Source organism: Trichosurus vulpecula, chromosome 1 (assembly GCF_011100635.1).
Source record: "Trichosurus vulpecula isolate mTriVul1 chromosome 1, mTriVul1.pri, whole genome shotgun sequence".
Classification (NCBI taxonomy): Eukaryota; Metazoa; Chordata; class Mammalia; order Diprotodontia; family Phalangeridae; genus Trichosurus; species Trichosurus vulpecula.
Window position 1 is genome coordinate 477891299 of NC_050573.1, and position 20303 is coordinate 477911601.

Here is a 20303-nt window from a genome sequence, read left to right on the forward strand (position 1 = left end):
ACACCACAAAGGCAGTCATTATATAGCTGGACTACATTACCTATAGGAACGTAAACAAGACATTTCACCTCTTGTCCTCAGTTTTCTTACATGAAAAATGAGGAGGCTGATATAAATGGTTTGTAAGGTCTCTTCCAATGCTAAAAGCCTATGATCTCACAAAATGGAGATAGCTGCAGTAAGTCAAAAATCTCAAGTACCTTCTCTGAGTTGTCATTGTGGGGAGGGGAGGAAGGAAGGGAAGTCCACTGTTACAGGGGTATTCTGATTCCCAGGGAAGTGTTCCCCTTGGATGTTTCCAAACCAAGCTCTTTTGTTGGGCTGTCACCATTATTTCCCAGGCATGAAAGGAAAAGATCTGAGTCTTCTATACCCCAAATGAAGAAGGGCAGCTAACCAGCTCTTTAGACCCAGGGTATGCACAAGCAGCAGCACAGGAATAGGGTGGGATGCATACCTCTGACAAAGAACATAGAGCACCAGGTCTCCATTCTTACATCTGTTGTTTCTGGGCAAATTCATAGGGAAGCAAGTGGGAGAGGTGACATTGAGGACAATCAATCAGTAGCTGGCCTGGACTATGAGCCTCCACTTACCCCTGATCAATCACAAGGGCATTGTGATTAGGTAAGGTGGCTACCCTTGCAATACCAGGGTTTGATAATTTGCTAAACATGATCAGGAAAACCTTGCATTTCTTGCCTAAATAAAGCTAACTAAACCAGTTACTAGGTACATAAACACGTCAATCAGTGGTAAAAAAAAAACAACTCTTCTCTTTCCATGTGCAGCTCTGGTATGAACTCCATAAAACAAGATACCTCCCTCCCAATTATAAGTGTTTCATTTTGTTCCAGTATCAAACCTAAACTACCAGAGGACTTGGCCTGAGGCCTTTCCCAGAACAAGGAGAAAACCTTTTTTTTCCCCATTTGATGAAAAAATTTTCTAAAAAGAATACTAATAATATTTATGAAGTATAGTATACTATGATATTACCTTCCATTTCCTCTGTATGTGTGTGAATGTTATATGTGTATGTATATGTATACTGGTTTCCATACTGTCTTCATTATAACATGAAATCCTTGAGGGCAGGGACAATGTTTTTGCCTGTCTTTTAAAAAATTTATTTATTTTTAGTTTTCAACATTCACTTTTATAAGATTTTGAGTTCTAAATTTTTCCCCCTTCTTCCTCTCCTCCCTCCTCAAGATGGCATGCAATCTATATAGGCTATACATGTAAAATTATATTAAACATATTTCCACATTAGTCATGTTATGAAAGAAGAGTCAGAACAAAATGAAAAACCATGAGAAAGGGGAAAAAAAGGGAGAAAACAGTATGCTTTGATTTGCATTCAGACTCCATATTTCTTTCTCTGGATGTAGATAGCATTTTCCATCATGAGTCTTTCTGGAATCATCTTAGATCACTGCATTGCTGAGAAGAGCTAAGTCTATCAAAGTTGGTCATCATACAGTGCTGCTGTTACTTGTGTAAAATGTTCTCCTGGTTCTGCTCATTTCACTCAGCATCAGTCCATGTAAGTCTTCACTCAACATTGCCTGTCTTTTTTTTATTGCCAGTGCTTAAAGCAGTGCCTAGCATTTCAAAAATGCTTGTTGAGTGACTGATATTCCAGAATACACTAAGATAGAAATGGTTCAGTGTTTAATTCCAAATCAAACTAAAATTTCACATCTCTTTGATGCCAACCACAAACAGCCAACATGCAAAGCAATACCACATCTGACTTTCTGTGCCCTCGAGTTTTAGAGATTGGGAAAAGTAATTATCTTAGTATTTGAACAAGGCATGGTTTTCCAAATGAGATTTGAGTTGTAATAGCAGTAAAAAGCAAATAGCTTTTCTGTATTCACAAAACAAAAAGGGAAATCCAAATTTAGTGATTCATCCTGTCAGTTAAATATCACTATTAGCCAGTACAGAAATACTTATTCTTTTAGGGATTTCTCAAAGTAACTGAAAAGAAGAAAAAAAGTTATCCAAGACCTTATAATGCTTACCTTTTTTTTTTCTAAAGAAAAATTGGATTTCTAATAATAAGAAATATTAAACAGCTTAGGCAATTTAACACAGTGGATGGAGGTATTTGGAATCAGGAAGACCTAGATTTAAGACCTGTATCTGATACGCACTTGCTCTGTATCCCTGGGTAGGTGCCCTAGAGAAATCTGACTATAAATGACAGAGTAGAGGTTGGTGATCTGAATTGGTAGATGCAACTTTATTATTTAGAGGTCCGTACCCTAATGAAATCACAGCTAACCCTTCCCCACCACCCCACCCCAATCTAATTAAAACAATAAGCAAAGCTTATTTCCAGCAAGAAAAAAAATCACTTACTGTAACAGTCTGGCCTGCTTTCAATACATATCTTGGAGTATATTTATAACTGACAGATGTATCTCCTATTTTTCTTATCATCTCCCAGCCTCCCATTGGTTGATCCTAGGCACAAAATATATGAAATAAGATTGTTTCTAACATACACAAAGGTAGTTAATAACTTCATAAACTTCTAAAGCTACTCAAACATAGGCTGACTTAGTAAAAGGAAGCTTCTGTTTAATTTCTTTGCTTGTGGTTTTCAAGGTTCACATTTTCACATTCTGAAAAAAGAAAGACCTCTAATTTGGCAAGATGAACTTCTGCATGTAATTCACAATTAAAAGTCTTAATTTTAAAGTCAAGTTTATTTTTTAAAAAAGGTAAAAACCCCAAACACCAGTTATATTTTGCTATTAAATCAAATATAAGTATTGTTCTAGTGTGGAAATGACCCTGGTTTCTCAGAATATAAACCTTAAGTCCTATTAAGATGAAAAGCTTTGAGTCTGGTAAAAGACTACGCACTTGTCATCTAATGACCAGTTCAGTTAGGGTTGCAATTTGTAGATGCATATTTCAGACATAAAAATTCTCAAAGATCACATAAAGTGTATATGGGTTACTAGCTGAGTCAGTGACAAAAAAAGATCTCTGAAAGTTTACAGTATAAATCAAGTAGGTCCTTAAATTTGTAATAGGACCATTATCTTGGCTGTTATAATCATAATTACAATATCAAATACTTGATAATTTTAAGACCTTTAAAACTTAAGTTTAAGAAGGAAAAAAATGCCTTCTTATCTGACCCTGTAACTCATTCCTCTTATCTAAGATCATCATAATAAATAATACTGGTTAGTTGTGGCTATGCTGTCTGTGACTTTTGGGACTATAACAAGGAGCCCCAAACCCTCTTTACAGGTTCAGCTCAATCAACTCTGCCTAAGTGGTTACTCAATATTTTTGGGCTGGTAAAAGATGACTTCTACATAAACCAGGCTTATACCTGCCCTTGACCCTAAAATACATGCAAGAGGACAGCAGACAGAACACTGGTCATAACAGTTATATCTTTGGTAATCTTTTTCCATTCTGTTTCCTCTCACAGTGTTAGACTCCCTATTACGGTCCTGGTTTGCATACTGCTGAGGTGATGAAGAAGCAATTGTCTTAAATACTGAGTTACCTGTTAAACTGTCATAGGAAATTCAGAAAAATTGTTCACAACCTAGTATAAAAACTAGACCTTTATTTTTTGAAACAGTGTTTTCTCAAATTATTATCAAAAAGAAATGTTTTTGCTTTTGGTCTACATATAACAGTATTATCTTATTTGTTAAAGGGAAAAAAAAAACCCATCTCTGTAAGGATCTGGTCTGCACTCATAGCTATTTTTCCTGGTATTAAACTATCCAAAGAATTTTTAATTCATTAACTCACCAGTTTTTCTCATCACAAATCCCATTATCATGGTTAAAGACCTCTCTTACAATACACAAAACTGATAAAGTGTTTACTAAGACAGCTTAATATGGTAAATCTTCCGGAATGAAACTTTTAAAAACAGCAGATACATACAACTGTATTCAATTTGAACTTCAATGGTTAAGTCACTTTGCACATAGAAAGTATTTAAACAGTACTGGAGAGGGGCTGTGAGAGGAAAGGGATACTAATTTCAAAAACTCATGCAAAGAAAAGAAGAAAAGTATACCAAGTCAAAGACACCATTCCAAACAAACATGCTTTCTGAAGGAGGTAGGTACACAATTTTGTTTTACCTGTTCAGAAGTGTTCTTTAGGCAGATAAATTTTCCATCAACATCTATCTTTTCAATGCAAACATTTCCAGTAGCTGAGGCTGAATGAGAGATGCTGATGCTACTACTTGCTTCTGATTCTTCCACATCAACTCTTTTCCTCTTTCCTTTAGTTGTACGAACACTTTGGCTGGAGGATGCTCTTGACACCGTTACACGAGAAGAAGGGGTTGGAGAAAGCTTCAACCTATATAAAAAGGGTGAAAGATTCACTTGATGCTTTCATGATGTATATTATCCATTCCCAACTAAAATAGAAGCTGATTAGCTTTCTAAAATAAAGTATTGATAACTTTCTGCTATATAATACTGGTACGCAAATGATGAAGATCACTCTAGATTGTACTTCTGGCTCCAAACTGACCCCAAGTCAGTTACTTCACATTTATAGCCCCATCTTTAAAATGTGAACAAAAATAATTGAAAATTTTCCTGTCATCTGAATACTATCAAAAATCAGTAGAATAATAATTTTTAGAATGTATTTATGTAAATTCCATGAAGCTAGCATTTAATTTTAATATATTTAATCAGCACTTGGGGCTGTATATTATAATTACTGAAAATTTCTTTATATTTCTTCTGGAGAAGCATACATTGGTAAGAATGGCTTCATAAAAACAATACTGTTAAGAGACAAAATGTTACATTTCTATCTTGTCTTATGTTTTAAAGTTTCCCTTAAACAATCTGCATCATAATTCTCTTATTGTAAGGGTTGGCACTAACCATTACCAAAACATATTAATGGAATTTTTTTTATCATAATCAGTCTCTGTAATGCCTTAAAACACGTTTTTAAACTTCATTCCTATCACACAGATAAGCTAAGCTAAAGTTCCACAGAAAATCTCATCCTGGAAGACATAACCGAGCAGCAAAATGTGCTGTTTTACTGCAATATTTTCTACTTATAAGAGAGAACTATGCTCTATTATTCTTTTTCTTTGAAAGCTTTAGAAGGAAAAATGAATGGCAAAAAATAACAAGGCCAACTTTAAGAGCTGAAACAAAAATATAAATTCTTTCTTTAAAAAAAAAAATCACAGCAGGATAGGAAGGGGAAGCAAGACAATTTTCCAGCGTCACTTCATTTCTTACCTTTCTTCCTCAACCTCCAACAGTTTCCGGTATGCACGGATTTCCACATCTAGGGCTAACTTGACATCTAGAAGTTGTTCATATTCATCTAATTGTTGCTGCATTTGATTCCTTATTTCTGCCATTTCTCTTTCTTTATCAGACAACTGCCGTCTAGAGTTGTCTCTTTCTTTAACGAGCAAGTCCTCCAGCTCTTGCATCCTATCCAAGCATGCTCTATACTGTAAATATAAAGAAAAATATAAGTTTTCCAGAGAAATTCTAATCTACAAAATCAATCACCAGCAAGTTGGAAAACAAACAAATTTACATATACATAAGTAAACATAGGTAGATAGATGCTGTATTACATATATTGAGCGGATTGAATCAAAGAAAGCTCATTTTCAGGAAAATGAAGCCCTATGTCCTTAAAATATACATTACATGAACCAAAGTATGCTAAATAAAATGTGGTATGCTTACAAATTTTCTCTAAATTTAAGCTCCCTCTATTCTGCATTTATAGAAATCTCTTAGTATTGGGACAATTGGAAATTGTAAGATAATTTGATATCTCAAAGGTATTAATAAAAGTAAAGAAGGGAATATGTGAAATATTTGGAAACTAAAAACAAATTCTGAATACTGTGTGTTTAAAAAAAAAAAAAAGAAAGAAAACCCCCTGAAGATTCAAATCCTACATACTGGAAACTAGTATATCTTGACATAAGCTTCTTCCATTAATATGAATTAATATAATGACACATTAGGAAAGCAGTACCAGGAAGTTTACTGGGTGATTTGTGTTCCCCCAACACCAGTTCCTAAAGAACAACAAGTATAAGGTGTTCAATATGGGATTTTTTCAGTTTTGTTCTTTTTTAATTAGAAGTTAACCCTAGTTTTAAAGTAGAAGTTACAGCGGTTGAGGGGATAAAATGCCAACTCAGTCAAATGAAAAAAATCACACATGCTATAGCAGACAATTCATTTCTGAAAACCTACGTGGCTCAGCAGGTAATCTTAAACTTTCCCTATGACAGATCTCTTCATCAACAAAAAACAGTAAGAGTAACCTTGAAAAGACTGATTAAATGGTCAATTCTGAACACTGGAGCAAAAAGGAAAAGGGGTCTTTTAAAATTTTTTACTTCTGTCTAAAAATTAATGTAAAAATTATAGCAACATTTACTCTTCTACTGTGAAGAAGATATAAGGTGCCACAAAGGAAATCCAGTTTTTTGTGCCATCAGAAAGCTTGCTATACCAAACCTCCCTCCGTATGAGATGTGCCTTTAAAGATATTGAATCTGTCCTTGAGATTTAATTAACTCGGTGTGCTGAATCAACTGTATGAACTTGTTAAATATCTTTGTTCAATATCCTCACCCTGCTATGGGCTATATCCTTTTGTTAACATTCAAATCTTCTACAAGTGTTTCATTTTGCTCTAATACAGAACCTAAACCAACAGGAGACCAGCCTATGTCAAATCTTTCCTATAATACTCACCCTTTAACTACACTGAATGAACAACAATTTTGAAAGACTCTGTTAAATGCAATGATCAGTTATGATTCCAGAGAAACTCATATCTTGACAAAAAGGTGATCCAATAAAAATCAGAACGAGACGTGTAATTGGATATGGCCAATGTACAAATTTTCTTTGTTTGACTATGCTTATTTTTTTTCTTTTTGGCGAAGGATAGGTGAAGGAGGAAGGAAGGGACAGGGAGTAAAAAGAAAATTGATAATTAAACAAAAAAACTTGCATGCGACACAATCTACTGGGGCACACAAGGAAATTACTACAACTACTGTTCTTATTCCCTTGCCGGTACATAATTCTCTCACAAAGTCTTTCTAATGTATATAATTTCCAAATCAACCAATCAATCTTTCAGCTCAAAATATTTTGAGATATGGTGTTCAATCAAAAAAAAAAACCTGACAACTACACAATTACTTATTTCATTATGCTAACTAATCAAACAATTATATGCCACCTAACCCAAAGTGTGAGCTATGGAGGAATGAGGAGGTAACAAAATTTTTTTTAAAAGCCTATTCTACTTTCTTTACCCCAGACTTCAAATGTGAAAAGTACATGATATGTAACTGCTAAAAAGAAATAAACTAATTACTGGAACAAAGCAGAGGGAAAGGAAAAGGGGTGGATACCTGAAAAGGCCCATTTCATATTTTGTGGTTTAAAGATAATATTCTTAACAAATCTTTAGATATAGAGAAACAAAAAAATAATTTTCAAGTTCTGGTTGTGGAAAGGGAACAAATTAAAGCACATAACCCAGGAAATCTTGAATCATTTTAAACTTGTAACACTGCTAGGTGATTAAAAATGCTAGGTTTTAGTCTCAGGTTTGCCATTATTAGTTATATATGACCCTTTAAGCTCTTTTTTGGTTTCCTCTAAAAATGTCCTCTAAGATCCTAAGGTCCCTTCTAGGTCTAAAATTACATGATTTCCTTTGCTCCTCGCCTCTTAGATTCTTTATTATATTATTATCAATAATTACTATTATATATAAAAATAGAAATCATCTTATTAGTTTTTCATGGGTTTGATACTGTATCAGTATCCAAAGTATAGGCTGTTAATATTTTTTTCCTAATAAGAAATAAATGGGGATTAATGATGAATTTGAGTAAGTTACACAGTACCTTCTTCTGTTGAGCATGTCAAAAAGACAAAGCTTACAAAACCAATCTAGACTGAGGATTACTCTGATAGGTGAAAATTCATGCTATTCCCTCCTGGCCCAATCAAAACTCTCTTGCAAAGCCCAAGTTTACCTTTGCCATTGGTCCCAGTAATACTTTTTGCATCTTGCTGCTGGATTCACTCACCACCACAACCATCACATTCTTCACTTTTATAGGACTGACTACAAAGGTGAAGGCAAAGAGTGCAGAGTGTGGGGCAAGGTAAAGGAGTGAAATGGTAGAAAGAACAGTTTTCAGGCTGAATGTGTCAACTTTGGACCCAAGCCCACAGATAAATAATATGGCATGTTGGTGCGTATATATAAACATACATTTGCCACAACTGTACTCCAAAGGAGCTGACAAGAATGACAAAGGAACAAAAATGTCCATCTCAACAGCAGTGTGAACCTTTCAGGGATCTGCATAGAGTGGGTGAGACTTTTATTTCTCTAATGTCCAACTGATTGTTATTTAGCCTCAAAGCACAGGCTGGTTTCCCTCCTAGAAGATGGAGGAAGGGAGCCCCTTCAATGACAAAATAAATGCTTTAACATGAAAAAAAGAATGGATCTGAAGGAGCAAAAGAAAATCCTGATGTGTGTTAAGAGGAAGAATGGAACTGTGGGAAAAGAGAAGGGCCACTGAACTTTCAGAGCTAAGTAATAGAAATGAAGGCTTTTCTAAAGAGGAGGTAGCTAGATTTTGAGTAGGCTATGGCAAGAACCCAGTGAGAGATTATCTAGTAAGAATCAGGGGAAAAAGAGATGAAGTCAGAGAGATACTCTGCTGGGGGTACTGAAGCTGCTCTTTATCAATCTGATAACAAAATAGAGGTCTGATATATCCAGGTCAGGACCAAAAACTTCTGAACTTGTCAAATCAAATGACTATTATCTAACTTTGGGTGACTCATGCAGCTGTGTGACCTTGGGCAAGTAACTTAATCCCTGTTTGCCTTAGTTTCTTCAACTATAAAATGAAGATGATAATAGCACCTACCTGTCAGAATTGTTGTGAGGATCAAATGAGGTAATATAAATATGATATAATACAAAGTGCTGAATACTGGGCCTGGAATGTATAGGTGCTAAATAAATGCTAGCTATTATTGTTACTAATGTTGCTGTGACAATGATAATTTAATTATATGACCAGAAGAAAATTGAGGAACACTGCTGAAGACAAAAAACCTTAAAAAAAAAAAACCACAAAAAAACCAAAACTGAAGACCTTCAGGGTACAGGTATTATTTTCATCCCTACTGCCAGGTTGAAATCAGGCAGACTAATAACTTTACCCAGTGCTCAGCAGGAAGTGCATCCTAGTCCTGGCTCAAAGCCAAAGTTCAGGAACTAAGACTGGGGAGATATAAATAAACACATGAGCATACAGACCACTGGAAAGAATTATAATAAGAGTCAAAGATACTAAAAAAAAAAATCTAATCTAGAAGGAAAGAGAGACTCTCTAACACTTGTAGGCAGGTTCAAAGGAAAAAAAAAGATTTTCTACAAGAACTACATGACTGTCTGGAAGAAATAAACCAAGGAAAAAATGAGGAGAAAATTCTTTAGAACATAAAGTGGTAAACTTTAACCAAGTAACAGGCATCATGAAATTAGAGGAACCCGAAGGGAAATCAATAACTCTATGAAGCAATAAGAAATGTTAGAAACAAAAAGAATGAAAGAAATAGAAGAAAATGTGAAGTTTATGTACTCAAAAGCAACTGACCAGAAAAACAGATCAAGAAGAAACAATTTAAAATTCACGGGAATCCATGAAAACCATGTTTTAAAAAAAGGCCTGGGATAACAAGGAGTATAGATATATTTTATCTATTTATATCATCTTTAAAAAAACCCTGATGATTGACATAAAAACCTCACAAACAAATGCAGAAAAATAGTAATATAAAACACATTCTTTACAGACTACAATGCAATAAAATTACATTTAATAAAAGGCCAATGAAGAAAGGATTAACAATTAGAGACTAAATAACTTTCAAAGAATTCATGGGTAAATGAACAAATTATAGAAATAAGTTATAATTTCATTAGATAAGGAAATAAGGCAACATACTAAAATTGGGGGCGGGCAGGGGAGTAAAGCCAAAATAGTTCTTCAGAGAAAAATTATATGTCTAAATACTTTCATCACGGCAGAGTCAAGATGGTGGAGTGAGAGGCAGCATTTTTGCCTTAGCTCCTCCTCAACAACTTACAAAGCCAAAAAAAAAAAAGTCACAGTTTGAGTCATTTTACCAGCCATGGGCAGCTTAGGAAGACAGTAAGGTTTACAGACACTGCAGTGGGGGGCTTCTCAAGAGCACGTGGCAGCAGGCAGAAGTAGCAATGGGCAATAGTGGGAACCAAGCAGGCCAGCACCCAGGGACAATTAGGGGACTGAATACCTGTGTAGAAAGAGATCCCAAAAGACCTCTGCACTAGCAGTGGGAACAGGAATAGGAGTCATTTGCTAGTTCTGTCACCCATTACCCAATTCTGGTCCAGGGTGAGAGCAATAATTGTGATCAAGAAGGAGCAGGGACCCTCCCTACGAAGGGAGCAAGGAACAAGTTCCAGAAGCTTAGCTATGTGGCTCTGAGACTAAGTGCAGAGTAAAGACCCTACACATAAGCCTACAGTGGAATAAATGGGGGTAGGAGATCAAAACGAGGGGAGATCTAGGAATTCTGCAGCACCTCCCAGCAGACTAATAGTGAATGAGTCTAGCAGCAGTCTGTGGAAACTCAATCAACCAAGCATAAACAAGCAGATGCAAACCAAAACCAGATCAGGAACTTGCAGAGAGCAAACCAGGAGGGCAATAAACAAACTTTCCCTCTCCCCACCCCCCACCTCATCATAGCACTTTTGAAGCACCAAGAAGTGTGCTATGAAAGCAGAATGACAGAAAAGATAGAAACTGAGGCTGGAGATCCACCTCCTTCCCCCAAGAAGAGAGCAGAGGACAACATTAACATAGAATACAAAGTCAAGAAGTAGGTTGGAAAAATAAGCAAGCAAACAAACAAAAATAACCTGACTATAGAAAGCTAGTATGGTATCAAGGAAGCTTAAAGACACAAATACAGAAGACAACACTATCATGAAAACATCTACAAGCAAAGTCTCAAAGAAAAATGTGACTGGACACAAATCCAATTAAGAATTCCTAGAAGAATTAAAGACATAAATAAATGTGCAAAAAAAAAATTTTTGAATCAAATAAGACCACTAGAGGAAAATGTAATTAAAGAAATGAGAGTTATTCAAGAAAATTACAAAAGGAGAATGAACATCTTGGTAAAAGGACACAAAATACTGACAAAAATAACACATTAAAAATGGCCATAGGCAAGCTAATGGATACATTAGACATCAAGAAACAATTTTTAAAAAGTTAAAAACTGAAGAAGCAGAAGAAAATGTGAAATATCTCATCGAAAAAAACAACTGACCTGGAAAACAGAATAATGAGAGATAATGTAAGAATCACTGGACTACCTGAAAGTCAAGAACCAAAAAAAGAACCTAGACATCATATCTCAAGAAACTGCAGAGGAAAACTGCCCAAACATTATAGAACTAGATGGTAAAGTAGAAAATGAAAGACTCTACCAGTCACTTTGTAAAGACAAATGCCAAAATGAAAACAAATTCCCAGGAATATTGTAACTCAAATCCAGAACTCCCAGGTCAAGAAGAAAAAACAATAAGTGGACAGAAAAAAATAATTCATGAAGCCACAGTCAGGATCACACAAGATTTAGTAGCTTCTACACTAAAGAATCAGAGGCCTTGGAATATGATATTCTGGAAAACAAAGAAGCTAAGATTACAACCAAGAATAACCTATCTAGCAAAAACTGAGTATGATCTAATAGGCCAAAAAAAAAAAGTGGGGGGGGGGGGCAGTGTGCTCGAGACATTCGATGAAACAGAAGACTTTCAAGCACTCCTGATAAAAAGACCAGAGCTAAATGGAAAATCTGACATTCAAACATAAGACTGAAGAAAAACAGAAAAAGATAAACATGAATGAAAAAAGTTACAAATAAGGAACTAAAGGTTAAACTGTTTACGATCTTACAGGGAACGATAAAACATATAATCCCTCTTAACTTTTCAGGGCTGCTCATTTACCTCTGATATCCATCTGTCACTCGATTCTCACCTGTGGCTCCAAGAAGAGGCAGCACGAGCAGTGGCCACACCTTGGTAAGACCATCTTGGCAGACGGGCTAAACCAGGTTGAGTGTGACTAACAGATCTAAAACTTGTTGGCAAGCAAGGGAGATGTCATCCCCCCGCATGTGAAGACTTCCCCTGGTGGAATGGGCTAATGAGAACAATTTATTCCAATGGCCACGGAGGCAGCTAAAGCAGGCGCACTTAGAGCTTAGTGAGACCTGAAAACACCAAGGTCATCCACTGCATCCCAGGCCATTGCCAGTCATCTTGACTTTTATCTTGCCACTGGACTTCAAAAACTGGGAGAGAGTCTGACAACCTTGTGCAACTCTGCCTCAATTAAATCCAATTCATGCCCAACTGAAGACATAACTCTGTGATGTCACTGATCCTCCTAAAAAAGGAACTTTTTTTTTAAGGCTTTTTAAAGGCAACAACTTAGAGGGCCTGCAAATAATGCTATTATGTTGGGATGATCTCAGAAGCAGAATGGAAGTATGAGAAAGAAGGATGTATTGTGAGAGAGGGGAAAAGTGAGTAGGAATGGGGAAATGTATTTTATATAAATGGGGCACACACGGAAGAGTTTATATAATGGAAGAATGGGAGTGGGGGTGGAGCAGACAACATTTGAATCTCACTCTAATCTGAACTAGTTCAAGGAGGAAAGTGTACACATACATATGCAGGTGGGCACAGAAATTCATTTTACCCAACAGGAAGTGGGAAGGAAAGGGGTTAAGAAAATAAGGGCTAGAGAGGCTGGGGCAGGAGTTTAAAAAGGAAGGCAAATAAAGAGAGGTGGTAGTCAGAAGCAAAACAGACTACTGAGGAGGGAACAGGGTAGAAGGATAGTACTAAAAAATATACAAGAGAAGGATAACTGTAAGAGAATAGGATAGAGGAAAATACAATCAGCAATCATAAATGTAAATGTGAATAGGATTGATTCACCCATGAAACAGAAGAGGATAGCTGAACAGATGAGAAACCAGAATCCAACAATATATTGTTTACAAAAAATACACTTGAAACAAAAAGATACACAATGTCTATGTAAGGGGGGGAGGCAGAATCTACTATGCTTCAGCAGAAGTTAAAAAAAAAAAGCAAGGGTAGCAATCACAATCTAAGACAAAACAAAAGTAGACCTAATTAAAAGAGAAAATCAGGGAATCTGCCTTTCTTAAAATGAACCACAGACAATGAATTAATATAATGGCAAAGCATCCAAATTCTTGGAAGGAAAAGGCAATAAAAATTACATTCAATGAAGGGCCTCTCAAGTATTACTGAAAAATTAATTGGAAAATAAATGTTCTAATCCTAAAGAATGAGCAAGTTGGGGTGGAGCCAAGATAGTGGAGTAAAGGCAGGGACTCACTTGAGCTCTCCCCTAAACCCCTCCAAACACATGTAAAAAATGACTAAAATTCTAGAGCAGCAGAACCCACAAAAAGACAGAGCGAAACAAATTTCCAGCCCAAGACAACCTGGAAGGTTAATAGGAAAGGTCTGCTGCACCAGGCTGAGAGAGGAGCCCAGTCTAGCACTGGCCGCACCAGCAGAGAGTAGGCCCCAGTAAACACAGAGCAAACCTTAGGGGTTTGCTGGCAGCTGTGGCTATTTCCAGACTTCCCAACTCACAAACACTAAAGACAATTCACAAGGTCAGTCGGAAAGATCTGACAGACCTGGGTAACAGAGGAATGCAGTCCAGCCCTGGCCCCAGCAAACCAGGAGTAGGCCCTGAGAGTGACTAAATCGGCTGTAGTGGCAGTAGCAGCCCACAGATGGTAAGGGGACTGAACAACTGGTCAGAAGGAGATAATAGAGGTCTATTTGATGGCACTGAGGCAAGACTCTGTTGCTTTGTTCATCCTTGGATCTGGTGGCAGTCCTGGGGTGTGGAGCACTGGCATAGCAGAGCTCATGGTAGCAGTGGAGAAGGAACCTTCCACACATTACAGAGCAGAAAAGAGTGCTTGTGGTCACTCACAGAGCACAGCACAGGTCAGGAGAGGAGTAAACACCTCTCCTTAGATCATACCACCTTGGAAGAACTGAAAACTTACAGGTCCCTAGAAGTATCTCTGAAAACAGCTGCACAAAATCCCTGAAGCTTGGGACAGTACACCCTCCACACTGGAAACAAAGCCCTACCTTAACAAAGAGTTAAAAAGTCAACTCATAGGCTGAGAAAATGAGCAAACAATGGAAAAAAACTCATACTACAGAAGCTTACTTTGGTGACAAGCAAGATCAAAACACACACTCAGAAAAAGACAACAATGTCAAAACTCCTACATCCCTGTAGATATGGGAATGAAAAAAAATAGGAATTGGTCTCAAGCCATGAAGAGCTCAAATAGGATTTTGAAAACCAAACAAGAGAAGCAGAGGAAAAACTGGGAAGAGAAATGAGTGATGCAAGAAAAATCATGAAGAATAAGTCAACAGCTTGCTAAAGAAGACCCCAAAAAACATGGAAGAAAATAACACCTTAAAAAATACTGAAAACACCAAAAAAAAAATACTGAAGGAAATAACACCTTAAAAAAAGACTAACCCAAAAGCTAATATGGCGAAGAATGCCTTAAAAAGCAGAATTGACCAAATGGAAAAGGACGTCCAAAAGCTCACTGAATAAAATAATTCCTTAAAATTAGGATGGAGCAAATGGAAGCTAATGACTCTGTGAGAAATCAAGAAATTATAAAACAAAACCAAAAGAATGAAAAAATAGAAGATAATGTGAAATATCCCACTGGAAAAACCACTGACCTGGAAAATAGATCCAGGAAAGATCATTTAAAATTTATTGGACTACTTGAAAGCCATGATCAAAAAAAAAGAACTTAGATATCATCTTTCAAAAAATTATCAAGGAAAACTGCCCTGATATTTTAGAACCAGAGGGTAAAATAGAAATTGACAGAATCTACCGATCACCTCATGAAAGAGATCCAAAAATAAAAACTCCCAGGAATATTAGAGTCAAATTCCAGAGTTTCCGGGTCAAGGAGAAAATATTGCAAGCAGCCAGAAAGAAACAATTCAAGTACTGTGGAACCACAATCAGGATAATACAAGATTTAGCACCTTCTACATTAAGGAGGGCTAGGATTAAAACCAAGAATTCTTTACTCAGCAAACCTGAATATATTCCATGAAGGGAAGAAAATGACATGCAAAGACACAGAGGAATTTAATGCATTCTTGAGAAAAGACCTAAAGCTAAACAGAAAATTTGACAGAGAATCATGAAAAGGTAAATAGGAAAGAGAAATTATAAAGGACTTATTAAAGCTAAACTGTTTACATTCCTACACGGAAAGATGATATTTGTAACTCATGAGGCCTTTCTCATTATTAGGGTAGTTGGAGGGAACATATATAGACTAACGAGCACAGAGTGAGTTGAATATGAAGGGACAACATCTAAAAAATGAAATTAAGGGGTGAGAGAGGAACGTACTGGGAGGAGAAAGGGAGAGGTAGAATGGAGTAAATTATTTCACATAAAAGAGGCAAGATAAAGCTTTTACAGTAGAGGGAAGTGGGGGGGGTGAGAGAGAATGAGCAAACCTTACTCTCATCGGATTTGGCTTAAAGAGGGAATAACATACACACTCAATTGGGTATGAAACTCTATCTTACCCTACAGGAAAGCAAGGGGGAAGGGAATAAAACAGGTGGGGTGAGAGAAGAGAGGGAAGATTGGGAGAGGGGATAAACAGAAGCAAAATCTTTTGTGGAAGGACAGAGCCAAAGGAGAGAACAGAATAAATGGGGGAGGGGAATAGGATGGAGGGAAATACAGTTAGTCTTTCACAACATGACTATTATGGAAGTGTTTTACATGACTGCACATGTATAACCTATAATGAATTACTTGTGTTCTCAATGAGGGTGGATGGGGAGGGAGGAAGGGAGAGAATCTGGAACTCAAAGTTTTAAAAACAAATGTTAAAAATTGTTTTTACACGTAACTGGGAAATAAGATACACAGGCAATGGGGTATAGAAATCTATCTTATCCTACAGGAAAATAAAAGGGAATAGGGAGCGGGGATGATAGAAGGGAGGGCAGATTGGGGGAAAGGGTGATAAGAAACAAAACACTTTTGAGGAGAGACAGGGTAAAGGGAGAGAGAGAGAATAGAATAAGCAGTGATAGTGGGGATAGGATGGACGTAAATACAGTTTGCAATAGTGACTGTGAAAAAGAATTTGAAGCAAGTTTCTCTGATAAAGGCCTCAGAATATATAGAGAACTGTGTCAAATTTATAAAAATCAGAGCCATTCTCCAATTGATAAATGATCAAAAAATATAATCAGTTTTCAGATGAAGTCATTAAAGCTATCTATAGTCATATGAAAAAATATTCTAACTCACCATTGATTGGAGAAATGCAAGTTAAAACAATTCTGAGGTATTACCTCATACCTATTAGATTGGCTAATAGGACAGAAAAGATAAATGACAAATGTTGGAGGGAATGTGGGAAAAATGAGACATTAATGTACTGTGGTTGGAGTTGTGAATTGATTAAACCATTCTATAGAGCAACTTGGAACTATGCCCAAAGGGCTACAAAACCACGCCTGTCCTTTGACCTAGCAATACCACTACTACATCTGTATCCCAAAAGAAATTAAAAAAAAAAAAAAGAAAAAGGACCTATATGTACAAAAATATTCACAGCAGCTCTTTTCTGGGGGTAAAGAATTAGAAATTGAGGGGATGCAGACCAACTGAGGAATGGCTGAATAAGTTGTGGTATGTAACTATGATGGAACACCATTGTGCTGTAAGGAATGATGAGCGGGATGCTCTCAGAAAAATATAGAAAGACATGGACTGATACAAAGTGAAATGCACTGGTTACAAAGTAACAGCAATATTGTAAGATGATCGGTTGTGAATGACTTCGCTATTCTCAGCAATACAATGATCCATGACAACTCTAAAGGACTTAGGATGAAAAATTCTGTCCATCCCCAAAGAAAGAACTGATGGCATCTGAATACAGACTGAAGCAATTTTTGTTTTGTTTTTTCGTTTTCCTTATTTTTCTTGAAGATTTTTGTTTATATTTTCTTTTACAACATGACTATTGTGGATATGTTTTGCATAACTACACATATATAACCTACATGGAATTGCTTGCCTTCTCAATGTGGGGGGAGGGTGGAGAGGGTGAAAGGGAGAGAATTTGGAACTCAACGTTTTAAAAACAAATGTTAAAAGTTGTTTTTACATGTAACCGGGGAAAAATTAAAAACTAAATAAATACCAAAAAAAAAAAATATGAGCAAGTCAAAGAATTGTAACAATTTGATTAAAGATAATGACAACGATGAGACAATATATCGAAATTTGTGGGATGCAGCAAAACTGTACTTACAGGAAAATCTGTATCTCTAAATATACATCAATAAAAGAGAAAGAACAGAACAAAATGCATATGCAACTAAGAAAACTAGAAAAACAACAAATTAAACACTTCCAGTTAAATACCAAGATAGAATTTCTGACAATCAAAGGAGTTATTACTAAAATTAAAAGTTAAAAAATTAATTTAATAAAACTAGGAGGAGCAAGGTTTTAGAAAAACAATAAAATAGATGTCTATTTTAGTTAAAAACAAAAAAAAAAGAAAACCAAGTTACAAGCATAAAAAATGAAAAAAGCTCACAACCAATGAAGATGACATAAAAAGCAATTATTAGGAGCAATTTTGTCTAACTATATGCTAATAAAACTGACTATCTCAATGAAATGGATAAATATTTACAAAAATATAAACTGCCCAGATTAAAATAGGAAAAAAAAGAATATTTAAGAGACAGTACCTTAGGAAAAGAAATTGATAAGCCATAAAAGAGCACCTAAGGAAAAAACAACCTCGGAAACAACCTAGATACAAACAGATTTACATTCTACAAAACATTCAAAGAACAATTAATCCCAACATGCCATAAACTTTTGAAAAAAAAAAAAAAGAAGGGGTTCTACAAAATTCCTTCTTTAACATAAACAGGTTCTTGATACCTAAACCAGGAGGTTAAAAAACAGAATGTTGATACAAAACTTTTAAATAAGATATAAGCACAGAGATTATAACTACATATCATAAAGTTCATACACTATGACCAGGCTGTATTTATACTAGGAATGCTTAGGAAAACTATAAGTACAGCTGATCATATCAATAACAACAAAAATAATGTTTTGATGATGCAGAAAAAGGTTTTGACAAAATACAAAACCCATTCTTACAAAAAAATGCTAGAAAGCTTAGGAATAGAGCTTTTTTAAAAATAATAAGCAATATCTGTTTCTTAAGATTTGTTTATTTTTAATTTATGGGATGAAATGCGGATTTCCATAACATAGTATAACAGAAAAAGATGATCACATATGAAATTGCAAATCTATTATGTACAACTCACTATTCCTTTTAAATATACAATAAAGTTATCATGTAACTTTCTTTTTTTCTCTTCATATAGAACATACCTAAGTTTTGAAACTCCTAGATTAAACAGAAAATATTTCAAGCAACAAGAAAAAACAATTTGAATACTGGGTAGATACAATTAGGATTTTACAAGTCCTAACAGCTTCTGTGCTAAAAGGCCATAGGACTTGGAACATTATATTTCAAAGAGCAAAAGAGCTAGAGTTGCGACCAAGAATAATTTACTCAGTAGAGTTGAATATAATCCTGAATTAAAAAAAGGACATTTGATGAACTGAAAGACTTTCAGGCATTTGTAACAAAAAAACCAGAACTCAAGACATATAATGAAAACTTCAAAGACTAATTATAAGGCATTCATTAAGGTCAAACTGTTTACTTCTTATATATGAAAATGTTATCAGTATTCTTAAAACTGTCAATACTACTAAGGTAGTTTGAAAGAAAGTTTGGGGGCTGAATTGTGTATTTTAAGTTGATTCTAAAAAATAAAACTGGGTACGGAGAAGTAAAAAGGAACAATTATCTGATACAAATGATGCGTGAAAGTAAGAACCAATACAAAGGAAGTAGGTGGGAATGTAGGGCAGCTAATGTCGGAAACTTACTCTCATGTGATCACACAAGGTGTACATCTGGAGAAGCATAGAAATCTGAACCTACAGAGAAGTGAGAGGACTGGGGGCACAGAGTGGAGAAGCGACTTTTAGAAGAGTGAACTGATTGAAATTTAGGAGGGTGGGGGGGAAGAGGATAAGGGAGGGACTCTTATGGGGTGGGTAGAATAAGGAAGAGGAGGGGGTAAGGAGAAAAGGTAAGGTTACAGGAATAGGGTAAAAAGAGAGGCTCAGAAATAAGATAGAGGGAAATTCACAAATAGTAATTATAACTTTAAATATAAATGGGATGAACTCACACATAAAATGGAAACAGCAGAACAGATTAAAAATCAGAATCTAACAATATGTTGCTTACAAGAAACATATTTAAGACAGAGAGATACAGAGTTAAAATGGAAAATTGGAGAAGAATTTATTATGCTTCAGCTGACACAAAAATGGCAGAGGTAGCAATTATGATCTCAAAGTTATGGCTAAAATAGAATTAAAAGATAAACAGAGTAACTACATTTTGATAAAATAGACAATGAAGCAATATCAATACTGAACCTATATGCACCAAATATTATAGCATCTAAATTTTTAAAAGAAAATTAAGGTAAATTACAGGTGGAGATAGATAGTAGTACTACAATAGTAAGGGACTTTAATCTTCCCCTCTCAGAACTAAATAAAGCAAGCAAAAAAAAAAATAAGACATCAAGGAAGTGAACAGAATTTTAAATTAGCTAAATATGATAGATATCTGGACAGAATTGTACGGAAATAGCAAGGAAAATGTCTTTTTATCAGCACTTCATGGTACATTCACAAAGATTATATATTAGGTCATACTATATATTAGGACTATTGGGACATAAAGGTTTAATAGTTAGTAGAAAAGCAAAAACATTAAAATATTCTTCTCCACAACTTGACTAGTGTATAAATTAATTCAATGCGAAGTTATACATGGTAGTTATATGAGATTCCATGCCATCTTGGGGAGGGAGGAGAGAAAATCTGG

At 35.5% G+C, this 20303-nt stretch overlaps 1 protein-coding gene across 1 annotated transcript in view; it reads right to left on the minus strand.

Annotated features, from left to right (window-relative positions):
* The window catches only part of LMNB1 (lamin B1), a 79963-nt gene that overhangs the window by 16951 nt on the left and 42709 nt on the right, over positions 1 to 20303 (minus strand). The window contains exons 7-9 of the mRNA XM_036742108.1: positions 5280 to 5500; positions 4140 to 4365; positions 2374 to 2478 (exon numbers count right to left, since the gene is read on the minus strand). Coding sequence (XP_036598003.1) covers positions 2374 to 2478; positions 4140 to 4365; positions 5280 to 5500 — 552 coding nt within the window. The remainder of the gene's footprint in view (positions 1 to 2373; positions 2479 to 4139; positions 4366 to 5279; positions 5501 to 20303) is intronic.